This window comes from Malus domestica, chromosome 11 (assembly GCF_042453785.1).
Source record: "Malus domestica chromosome 11, GDT2T_hap1".
NCBI classification, from domain to species: Eukaryota; Viridiplantae; Streptophyta; class Magnoliopsida; order Rosales; family Rosaceae; genus Malus; species Malus domestica.
In genome coordinates, this window is record NC_091671.1 from 24438455 (window position 1) to 24457701 (window position 19247).

Below are 19247 nucleotides of genomic sequence, written 5' to 3' on the forward strand. Positions count from 1 at the left end.
CTGGCATTGCTCTCGAGTACTCATCTTCAACATCTTATGCTTCCAGAGAAGATACCACATCTGCCTGAGGAACAGATAGAGCAAGTGAGAATGATACAAGGAAGCATGTGTAGACAAGCGTAACAGAACACATGCCGATACATCCACTACTTTGTCAACAGCAAAAGTATCCCATATCAGCAGGGTCGAACGTACTCTAGATTTGATAGACTTGTTTTTATCCTCAAATTCTTCAGTCGGCCTTATACTCTGGAGGAAACCAGAAAACCCTCCAGCCCAGTTCAAGAATAAGCTTGTGGAAAGTTACTTCTTCAAAAGCAAAAGTATCTCATAATCTCTTCTCTTTTTTCTTCTCTTTATCCTTCATGTTGCCTGCAAGATAAGGAGAATGAGAACAATCAGCCAAAACTCGAAATCAAACTTCTGATCTGGGACTGATTGCTTGGAGCTCTGATTGCTTACCTTGTCTGTCACCTCTTTCAGCAGATCCCCTAGCTCGACGACTTGGGGGACTCTTACTACATGGTTTGTATCGCGCTTGACCAAGCCTGAAACTACAAGTAAGCTTCAAGTGAAATTGATACATTACCTTGTGCATCTTCACCAGTTAAAGATACCACCCGTGGATGGAGGAAGAGTACTTCCAGATAAGATGCCACATCTACCTATGAGACAGATAAGGTAAGTGAAGACGATACCACACTTCGGTACTTAGAAGTTTCGTGATTACGAGATCATTCTCCCATGATATTTCCTAATGTCATTTGCACTAAATCATTCACTTGTGCATCTCTGAATGTTTATTTTTTACGATTTTTTATGTATGCAATCTCGAAGTGTGTACAAATAAGTTTGACGGTTGGATCGTTGAAAAAAGTTTCGTAGAATGCATATCGCATCAAAACGGTAGATTAAACAAACACTTAGAGTTAATATTATACTTCCATTAAGTATAAAATAAGATTTTGTGGTATCCACTAGTGTAAATATTTTAAATTGAAGATCGAATTCATTCATTGCATTCTTATAGGGTCGAGGAGTGTAGCTGTAAAAAAAATCATCAAAACCGGAGCTAAAATAACCGTTAAATTGTGATTTTTCGTTTATAACCGTCGAAAACTTTTGTTTCGTTATCTAGTCTCTCAATGTTTTTTTTTGCGATTTTTTATGTATGTGATCTTGTAATATCTACAAACAAGTTTGACAATTAAATCATTGAAACTAGTTTCGTAGAATGCATATCTCCGTTAAATTTGCCTAAATTTTGAAGTGGGAAAAGTAATTTGTGCTAAATTTTTATTTATGTTTTTCAAGTATTGATTAGACAATATTTAGTTTGTGTGATGACATTTTCATTGTACAATTATCTTTTTGTTTCTTTGTTGCATATTTTACATGGGTTATTATCTATTAAATCAAACAATTATTTATTTAATTTTTAAAAACGTATTCTATATAAAGACATATTATTTATTTATTTATTAAACCAAACAATTATTATGTTATTTTTTAAAATCATAACAAATTTTTGGGGGGGGGGGGGGAATTTAAAATTTTGGTAGGGAATTTTGGGGGATTTTTGCCACCATTTGTTTATCTGTCGGTTATAACCGACAGGAATGAAAATGTTTAGTCGGTTTATACTTTAAAAAATGTTCTGTCAGTTGTAACCGACAGTAATGAAATCCAACGGATCCAAATGGGCTCGTCTTCTAAGACCTAGCCTCATTTTGGCTAAACAAGCATCCAAACGCCCAATTCTCTTTCCCTGCTATCACAGCTCCCAACTGAGCAAGCAACCATGGACGTTCTCTCAATCTCATCGCCTACACTCCTCCCCACCCCAACCTCCAAGCTCTCTCACTCCTCCCGCCCCAAACCCATATCATACTTTCCCATTTCTTCCCCCAAAACCCCCTCAATCAAATCTCATTCCCTCCAAACCCCAAAACCCACTTTCGCCTCCAGGTCCCAGGCCCTCGACTCCTCGCTCCTGATTTCCTTGGCCCTTCAATCAAATTTTCCAACATAATACCCCTCCATCACTTACTTGCGCCGGTGCGTTCTCCCTTTCCCCTTCCTTCCCCCTTTTCTCCTCTCTTAATTTCCTTCTCATTCTTTTCTCTCCTCATTTACTTCCAGTCCAACACTTGCAACTGAGAGCCTTTGGGAAAGGACAAGGTGAAATAATTCATTCACTTTTTAAATTATGGGTTTTATTTTTAAGCCACGATTCATTTCCAATTATTGTGATTTAGTTTTACCTTGTTAATGATCTTGTGGTGATTTTTGAATTTGGGTTTTTGTGCAATTATTGGCTTAACTGATCACCATTACTGCTGATCGGATCATATTTATATATATTTTTACTTCGAATTCACTCGTCTTTTCTTAGTTAGTTCCTTATATTTTTGAGCTATTTACGTTATTTTTGTGTTTATAAGATTTGTTATGTTTTGTAGAAAGAATAAAGAAAAGAAAAGAAAACGTGAAAAACAACAGGAAAACAAAAGAAGAATAAAATAAAAGAAGAAAAAGGCAGAAAGGGGGGTGAAAGGAATCCAAGAGAATTGAGGATGGGAAGGAGCTGCCCTTTTGCAGCTGGCAACCTTGACTGACGGGAAGGTTAGGCGTGAAAGAAAAGAGAATAAAAAATTACGAGGGGGATGGAAAGGAGGAGAGACGGAAAGAAGAAAATAAAAAGAGAAAGGCTGCTTTGTGCAGGAGGTCAGACGGGAGAGCAGGGAGTGAGGGCAGAAGCACAGAAACGCAGCAGATCTTATTCTCTCGGTTAAATCTTTCCAACTTATGATTAATTTTTGGTTTAATTTTAGAATAATGTGTAGCTAAATTTATTTTGGCTAGAGGTTAATTCAAAGCCATGGATATATTTGTAATATGAATTGATTACCTTCGGTTGTGATTTCATAAGTTGTGATTTCAATTTACTTATCCGTTCGTATAAAAACTGATTTGTGTATGTTGGTTGAGAGTGCACGCTTAATTTACATGCATGAATTTGATGCTAGAATATAAGTGAATTTCACCTAATCGTTATGAACTTATTTTCACAAGTAGTAAAGGTTGCTAGTCACAATCACGTTAAGTAAATTCTTGGCAAGAGTATCATGCTTTTCATAGTTACGAATGCCTCGTCAATGCTTATAGTTTTCACAAAGTTTAATGATCTTTGATTGTATCTCTATTGTGCTTTTCACGTAGGGGACTTTTGAAGAATGTTTTGAATTGTTGTATGCGTTTTCCCGTCCAATTCAATAACTTAAGGAAAACTTGAAGATTAAAAAAGTGCTGTTCACGGTTAATCTGGAGTATTGAGATTCACAATTTATTGAAAGAACAACTGAAAATCAATTTAGGTTGCATATGTGTCATGTGTGGAGAAGAACCTTCTAGCTAATCCGTCATTTATCATTTTACCTTAATTTTATGTTTTTGTCAATTCTGTAATTTAATTAAGTTTAATTTACTTTTCATCAAAACCAAACACCCATCCATTATTAAATTATATTATTTATTTAGTTTTCTTTATTGTTAGTCTTTTAATTTAATTTCCGTCCATTTCAGTTCCTAGTGTTTAATTTAATTGTTTTCATTATTTTGAGTCATTTTAAGTGTGTTTCGAGTTATTAGAGTTTTTAGCCTAATTTTGTGTCCTTGAGTCTTGTTTAATATTTTTAAGTTAATTTAGAATAGATTAGCAATCCCTCCTAATCCCCGGCCTAGAACGATACCCTACTTACATCTATACTACAATTGTCAAAAAGAGGGTTTAATTTTGTGTGTTAACTTATTTTACGCATCAAATTTTGGCGCCGTTGCCGGGGATTAGTAACTTTGCTAATCCTTTTATTTTTGTTTTTGTTTATGTTTATATTGGTGTTTGTGTATTTTACTTTTGATATTTGATTTATTTTTCTTTCTTTGATTTTAGATTCAAATGGAGCCGAGGGAAATTTAAAGGAAAGATGCGTCCGGCTAAAGACGTTAAATCAAGCGCTTCTTGGGAGGCAACCCAAGCATTCAACGAAGGGAGACTTTGGAATCGCTAACCCAATCAGCTTTGCATTCTTCCACCCTTATCTTTGCTGCTTTCATTTTGTTTTGTTTAGTTAGTTGTGTTATTTGGTTGATTTCTGTGAGTTTGTGTTATTTAGTTTAAGTGTGGGGGAAGGTTAACCAAAGTCTCTTTACATTAATTTACATTTAAAAAAAAAAAAAAAAAAAAAAAAAATTAAAAAAAAAAAAAAGATAAAATTTAAAATTAATGATAAAAAAAAAAAATTAAAAAATTTAAAAAAAAAAAAAAGTACAAATATTTTACAATAATGTAAACTAATAGTATTCATTGGTCGGGTGGTGCTTCGGTAGTAGGCGGGGCTTCAGCAGTCGGCGGTGCCGCTCCAGAAGACGAAGGCAGATGCGGTTGGAACAAACCCACAAACCTCCGATGATCAAGTAAAATTTGACCATCGGTGTCCTGCATCTGGTCAATCTTCCTCTTCATGCTGGTGGCATAGCTGTGTGCGAGCTTGTGCAATTCCTTATTCTCATGCTTGAGCCCTTTAATCTCTTGCTTGAGACTCTGTATTTCAGCCACCAAGGATTCAACGTGACGGGTTCGGGCATATAGGCGTTGGGCCATGTTGGATACGGAACCCGCACACTGCACGCTAAGAGCCAGAGACTCCTTGACCGCCAATTCATCAGACCGCCTTGCGAGCAGTCTGTTATCTCTGGGAGTGACAAGGTTTCGGGCCACCACCGCAGCGGTCATGTCATTTTTCATCATCGAATCCCCCACGGTAAGGGGACCGGTAGGGGATATGAAGGATGGCCGCCATATGTTGTCTGGTGAAGGCGGAGCTGCCTCTTCACCAATGTTCAAGTCAAAACGACGATCAGAAGGGCCAGACATTTTTCAGAGGTGGTAAAGAATGAAGAGAGTTGGACTGATCAAGATTAAACAAGTGCAAGAAGGGAGTGTTTACAGGAGGGAGCTCAAGTGTGTTGTGGAACAAGCTTAACGTCTCTATAAAAAGGAAGAAATCAAAGAGGCGCTCCTCAGAGAAGCGTCCTCTCGCAAATCGAAGAGTCGGGGCTCCGTTCTCAAACGTCTGATTCTTTTCTCAAAAGAGGAGTTTCCTTTCTCAAAAGCCGGATTCTTTTCTCAAAAGAGGCGTTTCATTTCTTAAAGGCTGGGCTTGCTCAGAAACCACGAGCCGAACCCCGGATTTCAAAAGATCAATTTGTCCAGACGTGTCGTCACTTGTCACACGCAAATTGCTTTGCGGAAATCTCGGGCAATTTGTCGAAGCACCAATTCAGAAATCGAAGAGGGAAATTCAACAGTCAAAGACACGCTAGCTTTCTCAAAAGCTGGGCTTCAACCCACGGGAAAATCTTCTTTTCCAGATTTATCCGCACGTGTCACATGCTACCTCTACAATCGACGATGCTCAGAGCTCGAAGCGCCGATTACAGATATCAATGAGGAATCAGCTTTGCGGAAATTACGGGCAGCTTTGTCAGAAAGCGCGTAATTTGTATTCTTCACCCATCCACCGGCTGCCGACACTAAGTGAGAGAACAGTTCCGGTTGTGAAGACAAGTCCTATAAGTTTCTACCTTCGCCTTCCACAGCAAAAGCACACTCTCTCAGCACACCCTCTCAACACCTCTTCATCTCCGAAAATGCATTCCCAAAGAATCCTCTCGAGTCACTCTGTGTTCCTCATTCCTTGGGATACTCCTGCGAATAACCCATTCAAAGCAAAAGTATTTCATATCATAAAGGTTGAAAGCAAGAGTATCTCATATCATGCTTTCTCCATGTCCTTCTCCTTGTCTTTGTTTTCCGACAAGGAGAAAGAGAGCAATCAGCCAGCATTTGGTATCAATCTTCCAATCTGGAGCCAACTGCCTGGAACCCCTTCCTGATTGCTTACCTAGCCTTGCTCTCGAGTACTCATCTTCATCATTTTATGCTTTCTCTTCGTCTACCACATCTGCCTGGGGGACAGTAAGGGAAGTGAAAATGATACCTCGAAGCATGTGGAGACAATTCAGCTAGGGACAAGGAGAAAGAAAGCAAGAGGTGGGCACTTGGAAAGATTGAAGAAAGAAATAAGGACCAACACCTTTCCCTCGTGCCTGCCCGTTGTGCAGAAGAAACAAGCAGAGAAGAATGCAGCTTGCACAATCATCCCAGCGGAAGGAGTCCGAACTGAGGAACTAGAGAAGCTGCCACATCTGCTTGGAGAACAAATAAGGAACTGCAACATTCCCAAAGAGCAAAGCTCCGCCGTACAATATCATCAAATAGTAAAAAGCTAAGTGTCACCCTGTTCAAGAGGAAAGCTGTGGAAAGTCAACAAGCACGACCAATGATTACTTATTAGTTTTATTCATTATCTTTTATCGTAATTTTCAATTTTTTTGTTTGCAATTTTTTTTTTTTTTTTTTTAATTAATTTTCTTGCGTACTTAACTGAATTATTTCTTTTCTTTGCAGGAACTTTTGGTTATTTCCACCCTTGAAGTTGATTGCAGAATTTTATCTTGGGGGTCATCGCTTGATTTTACTGCAAACTAGGGAAGTTTTCAGTCCAATTGCTTTATTTTGTTTCTTATTATTTATTTATTTTATTTTATTTTTATTTTGCGTTATAGTGTTTTCTGACATTGGGGACAATGTCAAGTTTAAGTGTGGGGGTAGAAATCTCTAGAATTTCATTTGTTTCTGTGTTGTTTTTTTTTTTTTTTTTTTTTGTTTTCTCTAAAAATAAAAAATAAAAATAAAAAAAAATCGGAAAATTTAAAAATCCAAAAATATTGTCTTATTTCCCTTATTGTTTTGAATTAGATTTTTGTTAGTTTCCCGACCCAATGATATAATTGGATCAAATTCGAATCATGATCATCAAGAACTTAGTTAACATGTGTTTGGTGAAATTCCTAATTCTCTTGTTAGTTTTGTACATGTTTGACCATCTTTGAAAAACCAAATGCACATAGCCTTGTTAATGTGAAACTAAAGCATGACTTAAAGCTTCATATGTGAATTTAGTGACCATATACATCCTATGTGAGTTTTTGAGCCGATTGAAAGTGTGTGCATTTTTCATACACTCCTATTCTTTCATGTGTGATGAACTTATGTGAGATACATCTCTAGAACTTGCGTAACGATCTTTCAAAATGTTTGTCATTGATTACATGAACTTGGAAATGATAGAGGCATTAGGTTTACCACCATGGCCCAAATAACCATGTTCCCCAAATAAAAATGATATCATTAGATTGCCAATTTGAGCCGTGTTTGTTGAACCTTTTATTTCTTATCACCAGATATGTCTACCCTTATACCTGAAACATTTTTTCCTTACCCTTTCCAAGCAAGCTAGTGAGCAATGTGAGATTGTCTTATGAGAAATGTTTGTGAAGTACTTTGAAGGTGTTTGGCAAAAGAATAACTGTGGGGGTATTTCATGTTTGTATTTAAAAAGAAAAGAAAAAAAAAGAAAAAAAAAAGAAAAAGATTGTATACAAAGAAAATAAAAAGTTTTTCAAGTTTCAGTTTAAGGGTGTGATTGGAGGTATCAGAAGAATCGTTGGAGAGCTTGAGTTCTTATAAATCTAAACAAAAGAATTGCTTGCAATGTAGCTTGTAACTTGTGTTTTCCTATTCTTTCATTTCAATAACCCTCTCCCTAAACCTCATTACGTCCAATAAAAGTCCTCTTGATTTAAGTTTTGCAATTATGATTGTGGAGATGAGATCTTTATGCAAGCTTATGGTAGAAATTTCACATTTGATTCTTTGAGCGAAACACATTAAAACTAAACACATGTGTGATTGAGTGCATATCCCGTGAGAAGGTCGCTAGTTTGCATATGATGATTTTAAAAATAAAAACTTGAAATTGCATTAGCATGGCTATCTCACACACTACACTTCAAGGATGATTTAAAGATTACTGCTAATATTTGAATAAGGAAGATGAACTTGGATTATTTCCTTGATGCTAGCTATGGTTCTTGATGATTTGTTTTCTCGAATGAAATTCTATGAGGGTCACATAGGGGGAAGCTAATGTTTTTCTTGTTACTTCTTGTTCTAGTTTTCTTTGTTTTGCTCGAGGACTAGCAAAAGTTAAGTGTGGGGGTATTTGATCGGATCATATTTATATATATTTTTACTTCGAATTCACTCGTCTTTTCTTAGTTAGTTCCTTATATTTTTGAGCTATTTACGTTATTTTTGTGTTTATAAGATTTGTTATGTTTTGTAGAAAGAATAAAGAAAAGAAAAGAAAACGTGAAAAACAACAGGAAAACAAAAGAAGAATAAAATAAAAGAAGAAAAAGGCAGAAAGGGGGGTGAAAGGAATCCAAGAGAATTGAGGATGGGAAGGAGCTGCCCTTTTGCAGCTGGCAACCTTGACTGACGGGAAGGTTAGGCGTGAAAGAAAAGAGAATAAAAAATTACGAGGGGGATGGAAAGGAGGAGAGACGGAAAGAAGAAAATAAAAAGAGAAAGGCTGCTTTGTGCAGGAGGTCAGACGGGAGAGCAGGGAGTGAGGGCAGAAGCACAGAAACGCAGCAGATCTTATTCTCTCGGTTAAATCTTTCCAACTTATGATTAATTTTTGGTTTAATTTTAGAATAATGTGTAGCTAAATTTATTTTGGCTAGAGGTTAATTCAAAGCCATGGATATATTTGTAATATGAATTGATTACCTTCGGTTGTGATTTCATAAGTTGTGATTTCAATTTACTTATCCGTTCGTATAAAAACTGATTTGTGTATGTTGGTTGAGAGTGCACGCTTAATTTACATGCATGAATTTGATGCTAGAATATAAGTGAATTTCACCTAATCGTTATGAACTTATTTTCACAAGTAGTAAAGGTTGCTAGTCACAATCACGTTAAGTAAATTCTTGGCAAGAGTATCATGCTTTTCATAGTTACGAATGCCTCGTCAATGCTTATAGTTTTCACAAAGTTTAATGATCTTTGATTGTATCTCTATTGTGCTTTTCACGTAGGGGACTTTTGAAGAATGTTTTGAATTGTTGTATGCGTTTTCCCGTCCAATTCAATAACTTAAGGAAAACTTGAAGATTAAAAAAGTGCTGTTCACGGTTAATCTGGAGTATTGAGATTCACAATTTATTGAAAGAACAACTGAAAATCAATTTAGGTTGCATATGTGTCATGTGTGGAGAAGAACCTTCTAGCTAATCCGTCATTTATCATTTTACCTTAATTTTATGTTTTTGTCAATTCTGTAATTTAATTAAGTTTAATTTACTTTTCATCAAAACCAAACACCCATCCATTATTAAATTATATTATTTATTTAGTTTTCTTTATTGTTAGTCTTTTAATTTAATTTCCGTCCATTTCAGTTCCTAGTGTTTAATTTAATTGTTTTCATTATTTTGAGTCATTTTAAGTGTGTTTCGAGTTATTAGAGTTTTTAGCCTAATTTTGTGTCCTTGAGTCTTGTTTAATATTTTTAAGTTAATTTAGAATAGATTAGCAATCCCTCCTAATCCCCGGCCTAGAACGATACCCTACTTACATCTATACTACAATTGTCAAAAAGAGGGTTTAATTTTGTGTGTTAACTTATTTTACGCATCAACTGCTCTTAATCATTGGCTTAAGTTGTTTGATTCTTCACGTAATCATTGTCCTGTTTTGTTCTGTCAACAGAAATTGCATAATATATTATGTGATCTGCACTTCAGATACCATAACATCACTGCTCCAATTTCTTTCAGTCTTTCCATTCTAAGAACAGATGCAGTGTTCCTTTGCTCCTGATGAACACACCAATGACACACGAAGATGCTAAGAAGTTATGCTGATTGCAGGATGCTCTGTAAGGAGAGATTCTTGATTTTGTATATTTTGGCTTTAAGGGGTCTGTTCTCGTTCGTAGTAATCTCGATTTCGATGGCGGAATTGGTTGGGACGAGGTTGTATAGCTACTGCAATTGCCGAAACCATGTTGCCATTCACGATGATGTTGTAACATCCCACGCCCAGGGAATGGATCATGTAAGCCTTAGCACAAGGCCTTTTGGGAGCTCATTCGCTTTGGATTCCATCGAAACTTCGAAGTTAAGTGAATTCGCGCGAGAGCAATCCTATGATGGGTGACCCATTGGGAAGTTCTCGTGTGAGTTCCTAAAAACAAGACCGTGAGGGCGTGGTCGGGGCCCAAAGTGGACAATATCGTGTTACGGTTTCGAAAGCCTTTCAGGTGAACATAGGTTGAGTATGGAAACATAGGTTGAATAAGGAAAATGTAGTGAATGGAGGGGAGGGGAAAGAAATGATTGAAAGTGGTTTATATTTTTTGTTGGTTTTATCCGACAAGAATGCTTTTATTTATTCATTATTTATAAATTTTCTGTCGGTTTTAGTATTTTCTGTTGGTTTTATCCGACAGAGAGTGCTCTTATTTACTCATTATTAATATATTTTCTGTCGGTTATATACGACACAATTTTTGTCGATTTTAGAGTATTTTCTGTCAGAAAATTCATTTCCTGATGCTGGCAATTATGTCGCTTATTATATCCACCATTGCATACATTTACTGTCGAATTTTGCTTAAAATCCGACAGTAATATACATTTATTGTCAGTTATCATAGTGACACTAATAAATGGTTTTGTCGTAGTGATACTAGCCGATGGGCACACACTATGTGTGTGTGAACAATTTGCATTTTATTTTTTGTTTTTTTATTAAGGAGTGATTAGTTTTTAAAATTTTAAAAAGAGTATGAAAAAATGATGGTAGGACAATTTCTCTTAATAAGTGCATATTTTATCTTAATATTACATAATTAATGTTTTGTCTTTCTTATGTAAATATTGTGTATCAAAAATGAGGGTAAAATAGGAAAAATAAGGATATAATTGTCATTTTATCAAAATATACAAAATTATTATTTTGCCATCCTTATGTAAGTATTGTGTATCAAAAGTGAGGGGAAAATAGAAAAAATGGGGGCAAAAGATATAAAATTACTACTTTGCCCTCCTTGTGTAAGTATTGTGTATCAAAAGTGAGCACAAAATAGGGAAAAAAGTGGCAAAAAGTTGACAAGGAGGGTTTTGTTAATAATAGTATAGATAATAGTACAATAAAACTATCAAGACACAACATTAACATACTTGTCGAAGATACTTTTCTAGTACATATAAGTTGTACTGTACCATGGTATGTGGGTCTTTCTTACTAAACAGTGTCAACAAAAATGTCAACTTATGTGTCCAAATAACATCATTAATAGTAATATTTTCTTCAAATTTCGACTTGCTGCAAGCCGAATGTCAAAGCTGATTGGTGGTATTTTTTATGTCATATGTTGAGATGACACTTATTATATAATGACAACAATTAACATTATGAAGCAGTTTTTATATGAATTTTGGAAATATACAAAATGTTAAAAAGGAATATCATGCAAAAATCAAATGAACAAATAATTGAAATTTAAACTTTGATGGTTCAATTCATTATTCTGAAAAATCGGTAGTTCGAAACCTTTATAGTGGAAGATGAAGTTACTGGTTTGAAATATAGCTTGATTTTACCAAAATGATTGGACTACAATGTATTGAAGTTGAAGGAAATTTTCATAATGGGACAATTTCTTAATCTTGGAACAAAAATAGGACATTTCAAATATGTACTGTGACGACCCGTCCCGAATTATTATATATTTTTCTCCCCGAGTGTGTAAAGTGATGATAATGCCCTCGTGGTTTAGTGACGTGGATGTACATGTGCAAATTCAAATTATTATTTCTACCGTCGTAATTAAATCGTACTCAACATCACGAGCCCATTGACGTGAGTTAGGGTCGAATCGGTTTTCTAACGAAAATGTTACGACAATTAAAGATCGAGATTGGGTAGAAATATGTTTTTGGGTTGGCTATACCTTACTCACCATTCACCTTAGCTTCTACAATCTTGAATCCAATCAAAATTGGATCAGTTTTATTTATTTTGGGCCACTTAACATAACTCTCTCTCTTTCCCTTTCTCACAGTAGCCCAATTAGGGCCTTGTTTCTTTTTCTTGAGGCCAATATGTGACTACCCACGCACACACACATGTACCATACCCTTACCCTCTCCTTCTTTCTTGATTCTTCCATGTCTGTACAACCTGTAGGCCACCCGCGCAGAAACCCATCAAAACCTCACGGATCAAGCACAAGGATAACATCTTCATGCTCCTCTTGACTTCACAAACCTGGAGGTGCCTTTTTCTCGAAGAAAGAACGTGTAGAACTCGAGAGACCTGAGCTCCAGTGAGGGGTTCAATTTCCTCCGACGTGATCGTGAGGGGTTTAGTTGGTTTTGAGATTCAAGAAGGTACTCATCTAACTTCCCTAGCATTTTGGAACAATTTTGGAGTGGTTTGACATTGGATCACTCAGGGTTGTGAAGTTACAGGTTTAGCCTAAGGTTTCAAAGGTTTTTCAGACAACTTTCCGTCGGTTTTAGGACCTCAAATAGGTAAGATTGTGTTCTTCTAGTTGAGAGCTTCAAATCCAAATAAAATTCGTGAAATTTGGTTAAGAAATGAAGTAGTTATAAGCTTTAGAAATTTTTCCAGAAATCGGCGACACAGACGGCTGATTCCAGCGAAGCCATCGGAGAAAGAGGAGAATATTTCGTCAACTTTGACAAAATATACTGACGACGTCAGGTAACTTCGTTAGTTTTTAAACGGAATATTCTACTATTTAACTGAATATTCCTTAATGCCGTTAGGGATTCTGTCAGTGTGTCAAGCATATGCCTAAGCATGGCCGGCGCATCAGGGTGCGTGTGACGTTCAAAAATTATTCTGAAAATATGGGGGTGTTTATGTTATTGAGTAGATCATGTTGGTATATTAAAACACCTCATTTGAGCAACGTATGAGAAGTTGTTCCTAAGGTTTGTGTAAGTGCTTTAAATTAATGTAAAATTAGTTATTTTGCATATAGGTGTGACGTACCCTGAGGACGAGCGTGGACAAGCGATGCTAGGGGGCTATGATCCTGCTACTTATCAGTGAGTGGGCATTTTCTTTCTTTCTATATATATATATATATATATATATATATATGATATGGTTTCCAGAACGTTTTCTTAAAATGATTTATGCTTTGAATGCCATGTCGTAATGAGTTGCACTTTGAGTATTGCACTGTTATACTTGTGAATTATGTTGTGTAATGCTGTGGAGACTCAGGTAAGTTTTAGGTGAGTATGATGTGATTGGATGGGTTGTGTTGCATTGGTATGCATATATTTATTTAGAGCTCATCATGGCTGCACCCGGTATTAGTGTTCCCTCCCGGGGATTAAGGCACAGCCTTCACGTGATCGTTCACCTCCCGCACCGCACTCTCACCTTGGATCCAAGTCTGGTGCCAGCCTATCGTACATACCACAATAAGTGGTTCAAACTCGTAGGTGACCTGCGATGTATCTCACAACCTTCACGTGATCGCAGCACTTGAGCATATACATTTATACCTAGCCTGTCGTACAAGTCACGTCAGGTAACTCTGACTCGTGTGCTAGCCTAGGTTGATGAGCTATAGTCTAGTTGTACAGGTCCCATTAAGTGACTCCGACTGGCGTGTTATTTTAAATTTATTCTACACTTGGCTTACATGATTTGTACGTTATGACATGGCATATTTTGGGTTTGATTGCCCTTGTGCGTTGTTTTATATATATGTAGTACTATTTTTTGGAAACTATACAAGTTTTACAGTGTGGGGTTATTATGTTCAGAAAAGATACATGTGTTTTCAAACGTTTTGTTTTTGCCCACTCACCCTTTTGTTTTACGCCCTTCCAGGTTCTAGGTAGCTAATCGTCTTTGGTGGCTCACAAGGACTTCACGGCGGTTCTGACATATCCATAAATAAGTAGGGATCTTTTCCCTGTTTTGTATAATTAGCACTTATTTGGTTTGACTGCGCTGTTGGATTACCTATGCTCTGAATACTTGTGTTTGGTACTTGACCACTTTCACACACTTATTTATTATCACTAGTTAGATTAGCTTAGGTTGGTTTTTATTTATTTGCATTTTCTTATTATCGCTTACACTTCTGTTGTGCACTTGGCTATGTGACCCTCACGTGACGGCCAACATGTCTTGACTTCAGTCGGGGTGTGTCAGTTTGGTAGCAGAGCCTAGGTTTCGACATTCTTGTATTCTTTGCTTGAGTTCTAATTATTTTGGTCTTTTATGTCAGAACCATGCTGCCTCGTAGAGAGCCACATATTTCTTCTGAGTCTAATTTTCCAGATATTAGACAACTTGGTGAAGTTATTGTTAATGATATTCAGTCCTTACTCCGTCCACCCCAGATGACCCTTTTGGAGACTATTTATAACTTGAAGTTGAATGATTTCTTAGGCAATGAGGGGTCCGGGGGAGCTGAGCGTTGGCTCGATCATGTTGAGAAAACTTTTCTGGTGATGCAGCGACAAGGAAATCTTCCAGATGACAGATGGGTTGAGACAATCACTTGGTTCTTGCGTGAGGAGGTTGCATCATGGTGGAGACAAGAATCTTTCCAGTTGTTAGCGAAAAATGCCGCAAATTGGGAGGTTTTTAAGCACTTATTTCAGAAAAGATTTATACCTCCGAAGTATTTGGATCATAAGAGGGAAGAATTCTCACATTTGAAGCAAGGGAAAATGTCTGCTACTGAGTATCATCGGAAGTTCACTGATTTGTCCCGATATTGTCTGGAGATTGTTGCAAATCCTACTGAGATGCTTGGACGTTTTAAGTGGGGTACTCGAAAGAAATGACGTTCTATGGCGACTACGACTCCCTGTTCTACATATCAAGAATTTTTCGAGATTCTACTTCAGGTTGAGGACTTCGAGAATGCTCCGGATGATAGTGATGAAGAGGAAGAAAAAGGTAATGTTCAGAAAAATAATAATAAAGATAAAGGGCAGTCATCCTACTGTCCTCGTAAAACATAAAATTTTAAGCGAGGTGGTGCTAGTTCTGGTTCATCCAGTGGTGGTTCAAATTCTGCTACACCATGAAAGGGCAGCTGGTTTATAGGTGGTTCACGATTCCAGATGCAGAGAAATCCTAATAGTCCTCGTACTCCACTTTGTCGTAGGTGTAATAATCGTCATTTTGGGGAATGTAGACAAGGTGGTAGTGGTGGATGTTTCACTCGTGGCTAGATGGGGCATTGAGCTATCCAGTGCCTGCAAAATCAGCAGAAACCCCAACCTTTTCCTTTACCACTGGTTGTACCCCTTCAGCAAATTTAGGGGCCTAGTGGATATACTCTGACAGGTTATAGTGGAGCTTACCACTATCAGGGAGATGTAGCTCTATATTTTGGGGGAGCATACATGTACCCAGCAGATCCATATTACCAGGGTGGTTATCCACCATATCAAGGGGTTATGCGCCGTATGTGCCATATCATGGCAGTAGATCGCAGTGGTATGCTGGAGGACCATCTCAGAACCTTGATGTTGCTTCTAGCAATGTTGGTTCGTCGAGGCAGCCTAATCAGCCCAGTCAGGGACGAGGTAATCAAGGGAACAGAGGTTGTGGAGGCCGGCGGCAGGCACAGGGCCGTGTTCATCATATCACTATGCAAGATGCTCAAATCAACCCTGATTTGATTATGGGTACGTTGAATATTCTTGGTCATTTTTCTAGAGTATTAATTGATTTAGGTGCCACGCATTCTGTTATTTCTCATAAGTTTGCTCAAATGACTCAACCACACCCTACACCCCTCAGTTACGAGTTAGAGTTTTCAATGCCTAGAGGTGAAACATGTTATGTTAGCTGGGAGTATCAAGGATGTCCTATTTTTGTTAAGGATGTTATCATGCCAGCTAATCTTGTTCCTCTAGATATTGTCGATTTTGATGTTATTCTGGGCATGGATTGGTTACATTATAATCGTGCCAAGTTGGATTGTTATGAGAAGGTTGTTACTTTCCATCGGCCAGGCTTGCTTGTGGTCACTTTTGTGGGCGAGCGTTGTGGGTTGAGACAAGGCGTTATCTCAGCCGTGAGAGCGAAGAAATTTTTTAGGAAAGGATGTCAGGGCTACCTAGCTCATGTGGTACTGAACGAGGGTAATTCCACTCGTGTGGAGGATGTTCGGGTAGTTAGACACTTTCCTAATGTCTTTCCTGATGAATTACCTAGGCTACCTCCAGATCGTGAAGTGGAGTTCGCCATTGATTTAATTCTAGGTACTGATCCTATTTCTTTAACCCCTTATCAAATGGCTCATGCTGAATTAAGAGAATTGAAAACCTAATTACAAGAACTTGTTGATAAGGGTTTTATCTAGCCTAGTACATCACCATGGGGAGCTGCAGTGTTGTTTGTGCGAAAGAAAGATGGAACTTTGAGGCTGTGTATTGATTATCGTCAGTTGGACTGGGTGACGATTAAAAATCATTATTCATTACCTCGTATTGATGATCTTTTTTACCAGCTTCGGGGTGCTTGCGTGTTTTCAAAGATTGACTTGAGATCTAGGTATTATCAGTTGAAGATTAAGCGTGAGGATGTTCCAAAGACAGCGTTTCAGACTCATTATGGTCATTACGAGTTTCTTGTAATGCCATTCGGGTTAACGAATGCTCCAGTAGCCTTTATGGACCTGATGAATCAGGTATTTCATCCGTACCTCGACAGGTTCGTTATTATCTACATTGATGATATTTTGGTATATTCTAAATCTAAGGCAGAGCATACTAGACATCTCACTTTAGTTTTAAAGAAGTTGAGAGAACATCGGCTATATGCTAAGTTTAATAAATGTCAATTATGGCTAGATCAAATGTCGGTTTTAGGACATGTAATTTCAACTCAGGGTATTCTTGTGGACCCTCATAAGGTAGCTGCAGTAGAGAACTGGGAACAACCTCGTATTGTCACGGAAGTACGAAGTTTTCTAGGCCTAGTCGGTTATTATCGACGTTTTGTGAAAGATTTCTCAGCTATAGCCTTGCCATTAACGAGGTTAACCAGAAAAGGAGTTAATTTAGAGTGGAGTGATGATTGTGAGCGAAGTTTTCAATAGCTAAAGTATTGCCTCACTCATGCACCTGTTCTGGAGCTTCCGGATGATAGTGAGGATTTTAAGATTTATAGTGATGCTTCCTTGAATGGATTGGGTTGTGTGTTAATGCAGCATGGCAGGGTAATTGCTTATGCATCGCGACAGTTAAAGCCCCATAAGATGAATTATCTTACTCATGATCTTAAGTTGGCGGCCATTGTTTTTGCTTTGAAGATTTGAAGGCATTATCTTTATGGGGAAAAGTGCAAGATTTTTACTGATCATAAAAGCTTAAAGTACCTTTTCACTTAGAAAGATCTTAATCTCCAGCAACGGAGATGGATAGAATCGTTTAGTGATTACGACTGCACGATTGAGTATCATCCTGGTCGTGGGAACACAGTGGCAGATGCACTTAGCAAAAAATCACACGGCCAAATTAATGTTTTTCATGCATGTCATATTTCTCTTCTCACATAATTAAGATCTACTGGAGTTGATTTGGGAGTGGAGGATCAGGAATAAGCATTACTCGCAAGTTTTCGAGTCAGACCAATCTTGATAGATCGTGTGCTCAAGGCTCAAATGAATGATGAAGAATCTCAGGAATTAATTGAGGCAGTTTCAGAGGGGAAAAAAAAAGACCTCAGGATAAGGATTTTCGATGGTGTGCTGATGCAGGGCGACCGAATGTACGTGCCTAATGTCGAAGAATTAAAGAAAGATATACGTGATGAGATGCATGTTTCAACATATGCGATGCATCCTAGAAGTACCAAGATGTATCACATTATTCGACCTTTCTATTACTGGCCTGGTATGAAAAGTGAGATTGCTGAATATGTGAGTCGTTGTGTAGTTTGTCAACAAGTCAAGGCAGAGATGAAGAAACCTTTTGGGTTATTGTAGCCACTTCCCATACCATAGTGGAAATGGGAAGATATTACCAATGATTTCGTGTACAAGTTACCTCGTATGCGGAATGGTTATAATGGTATTTGGGTGATAGTGGATCGACTCACCAAGTCAGCACTCGTTCGAGAAAATTATTCTTTGAATCAGTTGGTCGAACGGTTTATTTAAGAAATTGTTAAATATCATGGTGTCCTAGTGAGTATTATTTCAGATCGGGACCCCATGTTTACTTCTAAATTTTGGGTAGCTTTCCAGGAAGCTCTCGGTTTGAGATTGCTTTACAGTACGACTTATCACCCTTAGATGGATGGACAATCCGAGAGAACCATTTAGACGTTAGAAGATATGCTGAGATCCTCGATTTTGCAATTTGGAGACGCTTGGCATAAGTGTTTAGTTTTGATCGAGTTTGCTTATAATAACAGTTATTATTCTAGCATCGGCATGTCACCTTTTGAGGCACTTTATGGTAAATCATGTCGTACTCCTTTATGTTGGTCTGAAGTTAGCGATAGAGTGCTAGTGGGCCCTGAGATTGCGGATGAGACTACGCAAAATATTCAGGTGATTAAAGCTAACCTGAAAGCGGCCCAGGATTGACAGAAGAGCATCGCTGATAAGCATGCCACTGACATAGTATATAGAGTTGGAGATTGGGTATTCCTGAAGCTATCATCGTGGAGAGGTATGGTATGGCTCAGTAAGAAAGGTAAATTGAGTCCTCGGAATGTTAAACCGTATCAGATTATTGAGCGAGTTGATGAAGTTGCCTACAGGCTTGAGTATCCAGAGCTATCAAAGGTGCACGATGTTTTTCACGTATCTATGCTTTGTCACTATGTCTCTGATCCATCGCACGTGATCCTTCCTCAACCATTAGAAATTAATCCGGATTTGACTTATGATGAGGAACCAGTGACAATCTTGGATTGGAAAGATAAGGTTCTTCGTATCAAGACTATTCGTATGGTGAAAGTTCTATAAAGGAACCATTCGGTCAAGGAAGCTACCTGGAAAACTGAGGAGCGTATGCGAGATTCATATCCATGTCTGTTTTATAGTTATTGATGTGTTGTTGATGTGTAGAAATTTCGGGGATGAAATTTAATTAAGGGGGTAAACTGTGACGACCCGTCCCGAATTATTGTATATTTTTCTCCTCGAGTGTGTAAAGTGATGATAATGCCCTTGTGGTTT

General features: G+C 37.6%; 1 protein-coding gene across 1 annotated transcript; it reads left to right on the forward strand.

The window, feature by feature from the left end:
* Positions 1-9988: 9988 nt before the first annotated feature.
* LOC139189497 (uncharacterized) lies at positions 9989-19034 on the forward strand. Its single transcript, XM_070808455.1, has 12 exons — positions 9989-10093; positions 12835-12949; positions 13053-13119; positions 13295-13300; positions 14322-14869; positions 14927-15001; positions 15421-16226; positions 16566-16745; positions 16947-17015; positions 17157-17276; positions 17817-17978; positions 18795-19034. Exons 1-12 carry the CDS (start codon positions 9989-9991, stop codon positions 19032-19034), a joined length of 2493 nt encoding a protein of 830 aa, XP_070664556.1.
* The last annotated feature ends 213 nt before the right edge of the window (positions 19035-19247 follow it).

Coding starts and splice junctions, on each gene's coding strand:
- LOC139189497 (XM_070808455.1), top strand. CDS start 9,989: ATGGCGGAATTGGTTGGGACGAGGTTGTATAGCTACTGCAATTGCCGA. Junction 12,950..13,052: donor TATGTTATTGAGTAGATCAT/GTTGGTATATTA, acceptor TTTTGCATATAG/GTGTGACGTACCCTGAGGAC. Junction 15,002..15,420: donor TGATGAAGAGGAAGAAAAAG/GTAATGTTCAGA, acceptor TACCACTATCAG/GGAGATGTAGCTCTATATTT.